The sequence below is a fragment of the Micromesistius poutassou genome (genome assembly GCF_964030765.1).
Source record: "Micromesistius poutassou genome assembly, chromosome: 13".
Lineage (NCBI taxonomy): Eukaryota > Metazoa > Chordata > Actinopteri > Gadiformes > Gadidae > Micromesistius > Micromesistius poutassou.
The window spans coordinates 11,250,351-11,264,196 of NC_140283.1; the positions used below are offsets into that span (position 1 = coordinate 11,250,351).

General features: G+C 42.0%; 1 protein-coding gene across 1 annotated transcript in view; it reads right to left on the minus strand.

Moving 5' to 3' along the window:
* spon1b (spondin 1b) overlaps nucleotides 1–13,846 on the minus strand; it is a 50,218-nt gene that overhangs the window by 7,423 nt on the left and 28,949 nt on the right. Inside the window, 5 exon segments of the mRNA XM_084476788.1 lie at nucleotides 756–850; nucleotides 1,051–1,106; nucleotides 1,109–1,190; nucleotides 5,446–5,647; nucleotides 7,230–7,294. Coding sequence (XP_084332914.1) covers nucleotides 756–850; nucleotides 1,051–1,106; nucleotides 1,109–1,190; nucleotides 5,446–5,647; nucleotides 7,230–7,294 — 500 coding nt within the window.

The following is a 13,846-nucleotide window of genomic DNA, read 5'->3' on the forward strand; positions in this document are numbered from 1 at the left end:
GGCAAAAGCACACGAGAGCGAGAGACACGGAAGGCATGAGAGGGAGACATCAAGAAAGCACGAAGAGAGCGAGAGCGACAGCAAGAGAAACAGCAAAATAGACAGCAAAAGATAGACAGCAAGAGCATGAGAGAGTGAGAGAAAGAGAGATAGTGAGAGAGACAGCGAGAGGGAGAGACAGCGAGAGAGAGACAGCGAGAGACAGAAGCCAGATGAGAAAGTGGTTGACACAGGTAATGAGGAAACAAAGAGTTTTCTTTGCAATTATGTTTTTTTCCCCAGAACAAGATAATACATCCCAGATCCGCGTTTATTGGTGCTAGCATGCAAGAATAAGTAAGTCAATGAGTCAACGTAGGATTCAGAATGGATTCAAGCATTTGGGCTCTCCTCTCTCCTGTCTGGATCTGTCCTGTTACCGGCAGAGCTGTCTGGACACCGACCGCCGGGTAACTGTCAGGGTGTCCATGCTCCATAACATAGTTGTGCCGGGTGTCAACAGACAGTGTTCTGCCCAGTGCCCCAAATATTAAGACAAATTAGAAAAGTGGAAAAAGGTGGAAAGTTTTGAGAACACTGACAAAACGTTGATGAACGGCTACACCATGCACACAATCAAACATCACTCCAGCAGGAATGTTTCACAATAACTGGGTGCGATCAGACCGTCATCCATCTTGTTCTTTACCGTTTGGGAGCCAGAGACATCGTAGAGTAGTGTGCGTGCATGTGTGCGTGCGTGTGTGCGTGCGTACGTGCGTGTGTGTGTCACACCTTTCTCCTGCTCCTGCTGTCCAATGTCAGCTACGATGTCATCCACTAAGTCTGGCACGGTATTACACTGCTCTCCCTGGAAACACACACACACATGCTCAAATTGTCTATATGGAAGACACATCATATGATGATAAACATTCAAGGTGAATATCAACAAATTATTATTTTAAAGCAATAAGTCATCAACATGTTCACTGGCACATGCATGACACAAGGCACACACACACACACACACACACACACACACACACACACACACACAGTGGCATGTACCTTCCTAGCGATCCGTTCCACCACCACCCTGGCCAGAGACGGCATGGCTCCTCCAGTGGATCGTAGAAGGGGCTCTGGGTGTGGTCCAGACTGCTCAGGGGCCGGATCCTGTCCTGGGGGACCGTGGGCTTGTTGGGAGACTGACACAACAAAGACAAACACGCCGATAAACAAACAAACAAACAAACAAACAGACAGATTGGCACGGCTTAGCATGATGATATAAACCAAGGTCCTATAACAATGGCCTCTCCCCCGGGAGCTCCTCTTAACAAGTGAAGCACTTTTCAAGAACATTTTGGCTCCTCGTATCTCATCAGGGAGGCAAATAGCAACAAGTGGTAATCAACACTCTCGCTGAAGTTGAAAGGTTGAATGGAAAAAAAATCTAAACGGTAAAGAGAGTGGAGTGTGCGTGAGCATGTACTAATTGGGCGGATGATTTTGGTTGTATTTATTTTTGGGAATCAGTGTTTGCAATCATCAGGACTCAATGGGCGGAAGCCCTGCTAATCAATGTTATTGCAATCAGTGTGTGTGTGTGGGTGTGTACATGTGTACTCATGTTTGGTTGAAATGAGACGGCCGCAGTGGTTTCCTCTGTCATTAAGTAGGAAGGGCTGTTTTCAGAGAGGGCAGTGTGCCGCATGAAGTGGGGGTCCTCATTAGAAGTGTAGAGACCAAGCAGTGGGTAGGCTATGTGTGTAGCGCTAAACACAGCCCTCCGACACAATTAAGAGAGAATCCCCACTGAGCTCAGCCCCTCTGCCTCAAAGGAATGCTTACAGGAGTCAAACTGCATCTGATATACGGGGAAGAAGAAAACGTCTCATACATTTTATTGAGTTACTTTCATTCCCTTGCTGCGAAGTCCCACTTTTAAACGCACTTGTAGGATGCAATTACTGAGACACACACACACATACGTTGTAGAAGCCTTGAACGTGCCTGCCAATAATAAAGAAATCAGGGAATAGGATCCGTGCCAACTGCACAAAGAGACATAGAGAGGTGAATACATTTGGCCATTATATTGAACAAACGTTTTCCTGGTACCTGTCCTCATTATAAAGTATTAGGGGGGGGAATCTCTTGGCACCTCACGATTCGATTCGATTCAGAGGTCAACAATTTTATTTTTAAACGATTATCGATGCATCTCGATGCAATAATTTTTTTAATGTACATTTCCATGCAGGATTTTCAAAAATATGTATATACATCTGAGTTTGCTACTCAGAGTTTGCTAATGACTTCCTACTTGTGTGATGATCATTAAAGACAATCAACAGATGAATTACCCTATCTAAAATTTTATATTATATAAAGTCGGTCCTCTGCGCAGAGAACCCGCAGGCAGAAAGGAGTTATCTGTAGCGCTCTGCAGCAGGCAAAAAAAATATATATATATTTTTTAATATATTTTACTTATTTATTTATTTTTATTAAATTTGTTTCCGATTATTCATTTTTCTGCATCGAGACGGAATCGTTCTAGAGAGAATTGCAATGCATCGAAGAATCTATTATTTTTCTTATAAAGTATACGACTATAGTTGTATTATAAATACTATAATCCATCTGGATACTGCTGTGCATTTTTAAAGCTATAAATATAACTTTCATAGCTTTAAGATATATATATATATATATATTTATTTATTTATATACATACATATTATTGTTCTCAATACACATGGCTTTGACCAAATTGCCAAAGCAGTGTAGTTTTATTGACTAATCATAAATCAAAATCATAAGTGATCATAGAACTAGAAAGGGGGTTTGCACATTCTGCCAAAGTTTCATTGACATTGCACTGCAGCCCTGGCGCTATTCAAGAGACGACGAGGCACGGGCAGTTACATGACAGATTAAATACAATGTTAGTCTCTCTTTAGCCCTGCTACATTTAGATTTCATTCACATTAACATATACATATACATTTATGGCATTTAGCAGACACTTTCAACCAAGTGTCAACCAATAGTACACACATTTCCACCTTATTACAAGTGGGAATGTGTGTATGTTACAAAAAAAATCTATCCTCATACTAAACATATAACTCACTAGTTGTACATGTTCATGTTTATTGTCTATAATATAATAATACTATAAGCCCATTGGTTCAGATAACCCCTGATGCTGTCATCTGTTAGAAGTATGACTGGGTTTACGTGACACATTCTATGTGAAACAGATGATAGACTTTCTATCCATCAGCCATCTGGCATAAGGACTGCTGTGTGATTGATCTGACAATGTATCTTTGATCATTTATCTAACACTAACACTGCTTTGTTACGATATCCACATAATATGAAGGCCTGTTTCCTTTAGACTGCAGCTGGATTAAAAACAACTATCCACTAAAGACTACAAAGTGAGGAAAGTATCAGACATTATTATTAACATCTTTGTGCTTTAACCAATTACCCAATCGACTTTCCTGTTCTACATTCTCACCCAGTGTTTTGGAGGGCTTCCTTCAGTGTGGCTGAAGGAGACTGTAAACAAGACGTGTATGTACAACCGTCACTCATTAGAGAAGTAGGACGACCAGAGTGGTTTGTCATGCCGGAACAATAAAGTATTCTCTTTGTAGCGACAGCATCCCCCTGCCCTCCTGCTGGGGCTACCGCATGCACAAATCAATAGGAAATTAATAAAACAATAATGTTGCTGTGGATAAGTTGCCCCTCTAAATAATACACCTCTAGATAACATGAAATAGGGTATGAAATATGTAATATTAATAATAATAATAAAATGAATACGACTTCATAATAACTTTCTCTGTGCAAATCTTTTCCCCCATAGATACATAACTTACTTAATGATCAGTCAGAAATCAAAAAAAAAGAAGAAAAAAGGAACAGAAACAAGATGTTTTTTACAAAGCTTACCGGTAGAGTCTTATGCTTATTCAGCCTCAGAGCACTGTTTTCATTGTTCTCCTATGTGCGTAATATAGATTGAAAGCATGCCCGCTATTGTTAGTGATGTGCGGCATACAGTATAATACTCTTAAGAGTGACTAGTTAGGTACGTAATAAGTTACTTTGCTGCACACAGTGCGAGAGCAGACCATCCTTGAAAACACACTTAATAGCACACAAGCGCATTCATTAAAGCAGACCCAAGGAAATGTGCTACTAGACAGCGGGTCATAAACTGCACAAAAGCAAGCTTTGTTGATGTTTTTTTTGGTTTGTAAGAACATTTACTGCTCTCTCTCTCATGAAGCTCTGCTCTCCTCATTTATTCATGATGGGCTGATCCTGTTAAAAATATGTAAATAAATTCCTTGCTACTTGCTTCCTACAATTAAAGAATAAAAACTTGCTGTTATGAGTTGACAATTTGAATTTGGTTTCAAAAGGGATGGGGCTTATTCTCTGCACCGGAAAATAACACACACACAGGGCGACTGGACTCGGTTCTCTAATGGAGGCATTGCGAAGCTGATGACATGCTGTTTATATATAACATATTAAGCCAGACGGGGAGAGTGGTGGACGGCTGGAGCCTTTCACATGTGGTTCAGTCCACGCAGCTCACTGCAGTGCACTTAACAAGTGTTCCAGCACAAGGGAACCATTGGGAAACAAAGCATCTCTCCATTTATTTGTTATCCTCTGTATATATATATATATATATATATACCCCAGGTTTTACTCTGAGAATCAATAAAGATGAATGAAGGACCATTAAGGACCTAAGGGCTGGAGATAAAATTATGTATCTTGCTTTGTACCAGAAATAACAAGATACTAAGCATGGTATGTATTGCATGCTGTGTGCAAACCGCAGCAACTCAGCATCCTTTTAGCAGTTGCACTTAAAGCCTACTGCTAACCCACAAAGGGTTATAAACCAATATAGAATGCATTCAGGATATTACTGCTAGTGCAACTACCACTAATAATATGACCAACCATAATAATACATAGTATAGAATCATATCACATCAAACCGCACACAAGACAAAGGATCAAATGAACACATAAAGAGACACATATAGATAAAAGTGGGGTACGCAAGCGTCCCAGAAATTTGCACATTTTTCTAACTCTATAAACCCTCATCCCGCACAAACCTTGACTGAAGGGCTGATTATGGTTCCACGTCGACCCAATGCAAGGACCATGCAGACACTTCGACGCAGTCGTGAACCTGTTTCGGCTCTGCGTCGGGTTTTAGTGAGCGGACCAATCACAGCCCTTGCTCCTGCATCGCCTCGACACCCTTGCGGTGGACACAAGGAGGGCCCGCGAGAACATAATGGGTCCGTAATCCCCCTTGCGCTGCATCAATGTGGAACCATAATCAGCCCTTTATCCCACACTGAGCACACCCCACCCACCACCCCCAGAGTTAACACCACGCACCTCGTAGGTGACCCCGCTGTCGGTGCCCGCGTCCCAGGGCACTAACTCCGCCTCCATCCTCTGGACCCAGCCGCACTCCTTGGTGCAGAGGTCCTCCTTGGACAGGCCCACGTTCCAGTCAGGGCTGGGGCCCAGCATGGTGAGGAACGACATCAGGTGGCGCACGCGGTCCACCGAGAACTCTGCTGAGGGGGGCGCTCGCCTGGAGGAGAGGACCAGGAGTCACATGATGACGTTCAGTGGTACCAGAATTCAGTACCAGGAACATAAACCCCGTAGGAGTACCAGTATGCTATACACAGGCAGAACAGAGCTGGGTGAGGTGGGTTTGTGCATTGCATTATTATTGACAGATTTCATCTTGTGTTGGACTGTTAAACTCTCCATCCGATGTACACATGCTCTTTATTGGCCACATGTCATCAGTGTTAATTGCACAGCATTTCAACAAGGACGCTATTGGCTTTATTATAGCGGTAAATTTTCTAGGAGCGATATGTTCGCCGTTTATAATTGAGCAATATTTCTCCATAACAGTGAAATAACTTTAACGAGGGCTTTTGTGCCAGTGCTAAATGATTGATGTGTGTTAGTAAGCCCAAGAATGAAATTGTGTTTGCGTCTTTGTGTTTGTTGTGCGTATTCTCAATCATGAAATTAATTAGGTACCATAAATACACATCTTCAAGTCGAGAAAATGCTTTTAACGAAAACAACTTGTGGACATATAAAGTGTGGAGGTGTGGAGGTGTTAATGTGTGTGTGTTTATTCGGTGTGCACACGTATAACATACAATTAGAAATAATAGTTCTGAAATAGCCCGTAACACCTTTGAAGGGGTGTGTGTGTGTGTGTGTGTGCGTGTGTGTGTGTGTGTGTGTGTGTGTGTGTGTGTGCATATTGACCTGATATATTTAAGCAATAGATCACGACAGGCTGTGGTATACGGTCATTATACCACAGTTAAGGGGGTCGCCGTCCCTCCGCTGCGCGTCGGGACGGCGACCCCCTTAACTGTGGTATAATGAACGTATATCACTGACTGAAGTGATCTATTGCTTTTATAAAACGGTTACGTAAGTATGGCGAAATGAAAGTCATAGACACTCTCAATTTTGAAAAAGCTAGAAAGTCGGAAAAGCATTTTTTTAACGAATACAAAAAAGTAGTCCCTCCTGGCTGCCTGCAAAGTGTACGGCGGTTGCTATGCAACACACTGTAGCGTCCTTCAGAGAGAAGGCTAGAGACGGTAGCTTGGTTCGCCGGCAATTTAGCCTACTATCGAGCAGTTCACTCACCGTGTGCCTATTGCTTTACAACATTTCCACCCTCTCCAGAAATCAACATGTTTTTAGGCTTCAGTGAACTATGCTATTGCTTTTATATATAAATAAACAACAGTTCAAGTTAGGCGCGGATTGATACTGAACTCTGTAAACTGAACGGGCGTCATAGCTGTGTGTATACGCTCAATATACAACCGTTGGGAACCAATCAGATCGCTTGATTTAAGCCACCCATTTTATAAAGTGCTGTTAATAACCCTCCTGGAATATCTTTTAAATATAAATTTTCCATTAGACTGTGTCAACACTGCATTGGTTATTAGCTCTTTGTACATGGCGTACACAAATAAACACAACTCTGCTGTAACCGCACAAACCTGATCCTAGACGGAGCTCTTAATTCAGTATTTTGATAAACACATGGCTTTAAACAACCACCAATTCATTAGAGCCGCACTCCCAACCTCTTTCGCATCGACATTGAACGAGATACTCACAGATTGAGAGGCTGCCATGCAGGCCACTGAGCCTTTGTTTTAATCACAGTCAGTACTTCATCTGCCTGCAGAGAGAGCGAGAGAGAGCGAGAAGGGGACGGAGAGAAGAAGAGAACAAAAGAGAGATTAACACAGAGTGGGGGCCATACGTGGAGTCGGAGAGGCAACATACTGACCATGAAAAAATCTAAATGGGCTGAATGGACGAGGGTTGAGAACCCCTCCTTCAGGGGAGCCTTGGAGGTTTTGAAAGGGATAAGAGAGACAAGACAGGACATGCTGTACACCTCCAGCCCACACGACAGTGGGAGGTAATCTATGATTGTAAACATCCTACTGCACATACCGCACTCAGGGCCAGCTCAACTCAAGCAATCAGGGCCTCGCTGTGGGATGGCCACCTAAACAAACATACAACAATCTTTCTTTCTTTTTTTAAAGCACGCCTGCGCGCACGCGCGCACACGCACGCGCACACACACGCACACAAAACACACACACACACACTCTGGACCTCCCCACATCTCAAGGTCTCTTCTCTCTCGGCACACTGGGTGGAAAACCGTGGCAGACAGCAACACACAACACTGCCAAACAGAGACGGTCACAAAGACACCCACATCCCGTGAAGTATAGACAGACACACAGAGCTACAAGGACACACATCGCGTGTGAAGCAGGCAGACAGACACGCATGGCCACCCTCAAAACGCCTGACAGAGAAGACAAGACGTCAAAGGACCCACACACACTGCCAAAAAAACAACAAAAAAACACCAGCTCCCTCCCCCGCCTAAAAAAAAATAAAACACATACCTGGATAGAATGACAAAATTGAAACACCAATGTAGTGAGACCGAGAAAAATGTTGGAAGAAGGAAATGTGGCATAGTTTGGTGGAGACTCATTCGATTAAACTATTCTGGGTCAGGTAGGGGTTATTTTCCATTAACCATTAACCACTGGGTATCTGGCTGCTGAACCACTGGGTATCTAGATGCTGAACCACTGGGTATCTAGATGCTGAACCACTGGGTATCTGGCTGCTGAACCACTGGGTATCTAGATGCTGCTGGACCACTGGGTATCTAGATGCTGAACCACTGGGTATCTAGATGCTGCTGGACCACTGGGTATCTAGATGCTGAACCACTGGGTATCTAGATGCTGCTGGACCACTGGGTATCTAGATGCTGAACCACTGGGTAGCTAGACGCTGAACCACTGGGTATCTAGACGCTGAACGACTGGGTATCTAGATGCTGAACCACTGAGTATCTAGATGCTGAACCACTGAGTATCTAGATGCTGAACCACTGAGTATCTAGATGCTGAACCACTGGGTATCTAGATGCTGAACCACTGGGTATCTAGATTTTATGCTGGGTGTGACTCAGATAATAAAAGGAGATATGAAAATAAAAATGAGGACAAACACATGCGTAACCAACAAATAAAAATGTGTATTTTCATACTGTATGTTGATATATATGAGTTGGGCTGTTCAAGAGTTTGTAATGCCTCAGAGAGGAATACATTACATAAGGGAGGGAAAGCAGTGAAGCAGATAGACAGAGGACAAGGGATAGAGAGAGAGAGAGAGAGAGAGAGAGAGAGAGAGAGAGAGAGAGAGAGAGAGAGAGAACATTTATTTTGGGCTCTAAAGAACCTCACACAGAATTATCTTTTTTTTTGTTTTTTTCTACATTGAGGGAGGCTATATTGGAGTTGTATTAGTAGTAGAAGTAGAGCAGTATTGTTTATGCAGAGCCAGTTCAAATACAATTAAATAATGGTGGATACTCTGGGGAGGTATGTTGTTTAAGAAAATATGAAATAAAGTCCACACTCCCTTAATGCAAATACACTTTGCATTAAGGAGCATGAGGAACAGATGGAATGCTGGGAAACTATGCTGTAACTCAGACCGATAGGAATCAGTGCTCGGGGGCGACCTGAACACCTGCACTGCCAGACACTGTAGACCCTAGCTCAGCAGGGGGTGTGGGGAAACAAGCTGGTAGTAGCTATTGAGTTCCCTTGGATACTCACAGAGATACGGATGCAGTCAAAAAGGCAACATCTGGGTTAAGAGTCATTGTCGGGGCTAGGTAAACCTGGCCAGTGTGTGACAGCCAAACGATTTAGACCTGAGCATCCCCCCCCTGTGGTTGATATTTTAAAGTTGGTCTGTTTGTGTCTGATGTCGCTGTAACCACTCTCAGGGCCTGCTGGATGTTTGTCCCCAAACTGATTCCAAAATGCAATGTTCAATAATAAAGCGCAGAAGGAAGTTCTTGAAGCTGTGTTGTAGACCGTAGATGAAATAAAAATATATACTGTTGAATAAACAGGGGTTCTATGGCTGCATGTGAGCAGGGTGCAGACTGTGCTCCTTCATAGGTCACACCCAGTAGGCCTCAGCCTCTCCCTGAAGACTCCTTCTGCTGCCTGCAGAGGGGCGGGACCCAAACAGGAACCAACCACTCAAGATCAATTGATAAGCTTAAAAGTAAATGCATATAAATGCACATAAGTAAATACATAGGATTCTGGCTCCTACATCCTAAAGCATAATATGTGGGCCTGAAATACTAAAGTCTCTATTCAGAGTTCGACCGAGGCTCATGGAAAGAAAATGGAAAGAAAATATATATTAAATGTTTTTACCATATTGGCTTTCCGAGAACCTGAGTGATTGACACACACACACACACACACACAGTAAAATAGACACACACACAGCTCAGCTAGTCATTTATCAAGCAGCTGCAACATGTGTTTGTAGCCAAGAGCCAGCCTGTATCATCTGTCCAATTATATTGTAATTTACGTGTCCCTCAGGCTTTAGGCTGTAATTGTACCAAATAACAACCTGTGCTCTGCGATAATCATAAGAACATATTTGGAACAAACACGCGCGTTATCTCCATCCTGAAGCGACTAAGTATTTGTGAGAGCAATATGGGATATTTCATTTTCTTAACCTAATATAACTATCCGTCCAGTTTTTAAATTTAATCATGTGTGGCTTGACACAAAATCTTGTTATCAAAAATAACAACAAAATAGTTTTAATTTTAACTTGTATCGACTTATGTGCAGTGCCTATATAAAGTTTTGGGACTTCTTGTTTTTACAATTGCATTACCATCTTTGAACATCTATGAAAGTAACTATTTGTAGATTTAGGCAAGTCTATACTTATAATTCAATTTACTTCCAGAAATAACTTTCAGTGTTTTTCTGAGTGTTATTGTCACAGAAAACTTTATAGTTTTTTATAGTTTCACACATTTCTGTCCATCTGTCCATGCGTTCGACAGGCGTCCATGAACGTGCATGTATCAATGCAATACAGGACATCAGCGAGATCATTAATCACACTTGTGTCTGGTTCCATTGAGGAAACACTGTCCCCATGGCTGTACATAGCCATGTTCCCCCGTGAACAACATACAATTTGTTTTTATTACATTTGAATTACCAGTCACGCTTCATAAGTCCACAGATGAGGGATCACTAACTGACGAGCACAGGTTGGGTTCATGGATATATTCTGCCAGACACGTTGCTTACGGAGCAGAAGGCAAGCACTCTGGTACCGGTGCAAGTGCAAGCTTGCAGAACGGAGCAACGCACACAGGCGTATGGGTAACACGTAGCAATAAGGGTACATTAACTATTTATTTATAAATGTATAAACATTTGTTTATGCAGTAATACACATTATTATTTGAAAGCATCAGCATAGGTGTTATGGTTTGCGGTAGTATTCAATTATGTATAAATGGTAACCTTAGTGAACATGAACATCATTCCTGTATTCAACATGTACACCATTAGTAATCATGCATGGTAATTAACCATTAGACCATTTAGTAATGTTAACAAATGGTTGAGCACATGTTTACAAGAACCAAAGGGAATGGACACAGCGACAAAGGAAATACACAATACAGGCGAGTAGATTAAAAGGAGGAAAAACAGAGACACATCACCGATAGTCACCTGGACATCCACAACACCGACATCATTCTCACATCACCCCCCCCCCCCCCCCCCTCCCCCTACACAAGCCAGGTTCTTTGTGAGCCCAAATCATAGATTATGGTTCATGTTTTATCGACCATCACACCAACTGACGTGTGCACTTAATAGTTCTGTCTTATGCACTTCTGTGCACTTAACTACCCCTGATGATAATAATAATTGTGTAAATCCCATCTTTCTGACTCCTAAAGCGAGTCTGCACAATTTCTGTCACACTTCAATTTTGATGGTACGCTTTTATTGTCGTCGCCCTCACTTAAGAAAAGTTTCTGCCCAAAGGACGAAATGCATATGCAGAGAAAAAAATAAGGGTGATTTACAATATAATAAATTCATAAATGGTCAAATAAATAATCAACCCACATAATTCCTATCTAAGCACGTAAGCACGTAATTGGCAAATACATACTTGCCCAGCAGTATTTAACAGTAGAAAATAGTCTGTTAAGGTTTCAAATCAACACAGTGTAGACATAGTGCAGAAAAGCCCCTTCTGAAACCCTAACAGTTTTCTGAGGTAGAATATCTCTGTAACGAAACAGGAAACAAGGCGTAACCCTGCTCCCTTGAAGACCCGGTGTACCGGCCCGGCCTCTGTGTCCTCTGCCCCCAGGAGCTCTGTTATAACGTAGTGAGACTGCTGGAGCCCAGATTAAAGAAACCCATGAGGAGGAAATTGACTTTTTCACCTTGTGAGTCCACTTTCATTCTTGATATTATTCAAATATTCAGCAAAGAATGAACACAGCAATCTGTTTGCTATCCATTTCCCCTCAAAATCTAATAAACATTGTTGCCTCTTCTGTGAAAATACATCTCATTTTCATTCCTCATATTATTCAAATACACAACAAAGTATGACCACAAGGATCTGTTTATTATATATTTTTCATCAAAATCGAATCAACTTTGTTTCCTCTCTGTGAAAACAAAAGACTTGTCCTAGGTTCCGTCTGGCGCAATTTCCATTTCTTTGTATATAAATTCTTGAATATATACATTATGTTTTTGTCCTCTGACGCCACAGCATCAGAGGAGGGCAGCACCAAAAATGGAAAGGCGCAGTCTTGTAATAATTGCTTTGGCCTTTGACTGGCCGAGGCCATGATTGACAAGGCTGGAGGTGCTAAGTGATACCCTCACGTCGAAAGAGGAGAGGAGAGAGAGAGAGAGAGAGAGAGAGAGAGAGAGAGAGAGAGAGAGAGAGAGAGAGAGAGATTAAGTAAAAGAAAGACTTAGGGATGCACTGATTGTGAAATTCTGGGACGATACCGATGTTTAAAATAACAATTTGGCCGATAGCCGATGCCGATGTTTTTGTTGTTGTTGTTGTTGTTATTTATTTCCCCTTTTTGTGCCAGGGAAACAAAGAAATCTTCATTATAAAAAATATCTTTGAATGAATCTTTGTGCTTTCTTGGTGTCCAGTTAATTTCTCAGTTTTGTATTGGCTTTCAGGTAATCGTTGTACACTTCTCCATGTCTGCTTTTCAAATGGCTGATGAGATTTGATGTGTTAAAATTCTTGGTTGTAGTACCTCCTCTTGAAATGTCACTGGAACATGTCTTACAAACTGCATATCTTTCTCCGGGACAGTGAAATACTCCCACACAACCGACATTTTCTTTCACTTTTATTTGTAAACAAACCACACGTGCGAGCGGCACCTGCCCGCTTACGTCATCATGCCAGAGGCGTGTCCAGCCAGCGGCTGTTATGGGTGGTATTATTAGTAGCCTACCACCTGTTGCATCTTCTCCAAAACTGCAAGTCAGACCGCAAATAACCAACACAACATTTAGCCAGCGCAAAATTTATATGACAACAGATAAACATCGGCCACTGCCATCGGTGAATGTCATCTTATTTCCAGATAGGCCAATGGCAGTCAACAACGCGAATATCGGCCGATACCGATGTTCGTCTGATAAATCGGTGCATCCCTATTAGATATGAATCTAAAGTCTGATTTGTGAGACCACTGATGTATTCAACACTATAGAGACACTGAGATACTAAACTAACACTATAGGGACACTGAGATACTAAACTATACTAAACTATAGTATACTAAACTATAGTATAGTATACTAAACTGTAGTATATATTAGGGATGCACCGAAATGAAAATTCTTGGCCGAAACCGAAAACCGAAAATGAGGAAACCAAGGCCGAAAACCAAAAACCGAAACACCGAAATAAATTATTATGCCAATTATTAGTAGGCCTACCATTGCATTTATAGCTATGACTGTGTACTAACCTCACTAAAATCAAGGCATTGCAATTCAAAGAATAAATCAATTACAATTATTAAAAGTATAAAAATATTTATTTAGCACTGAAAAAACAACAACATCGTTTTCCGTTTTGCACTTTGCAGACGGTCCCTAAGCTCGCGGATGATAGCCGACAGCTCATAGAAGCTGTCGGCACTTTGCGGACGGTCCCTAAACTCGCGGCTGATAGCCGACAGCTCATAGAAGCTGTCTCATAGCGAGCCGTCGCTAAAGACGGCTCGTTTGGATGAAAACAAGGTTGTAGCTGGTTCTCTAGATTACTA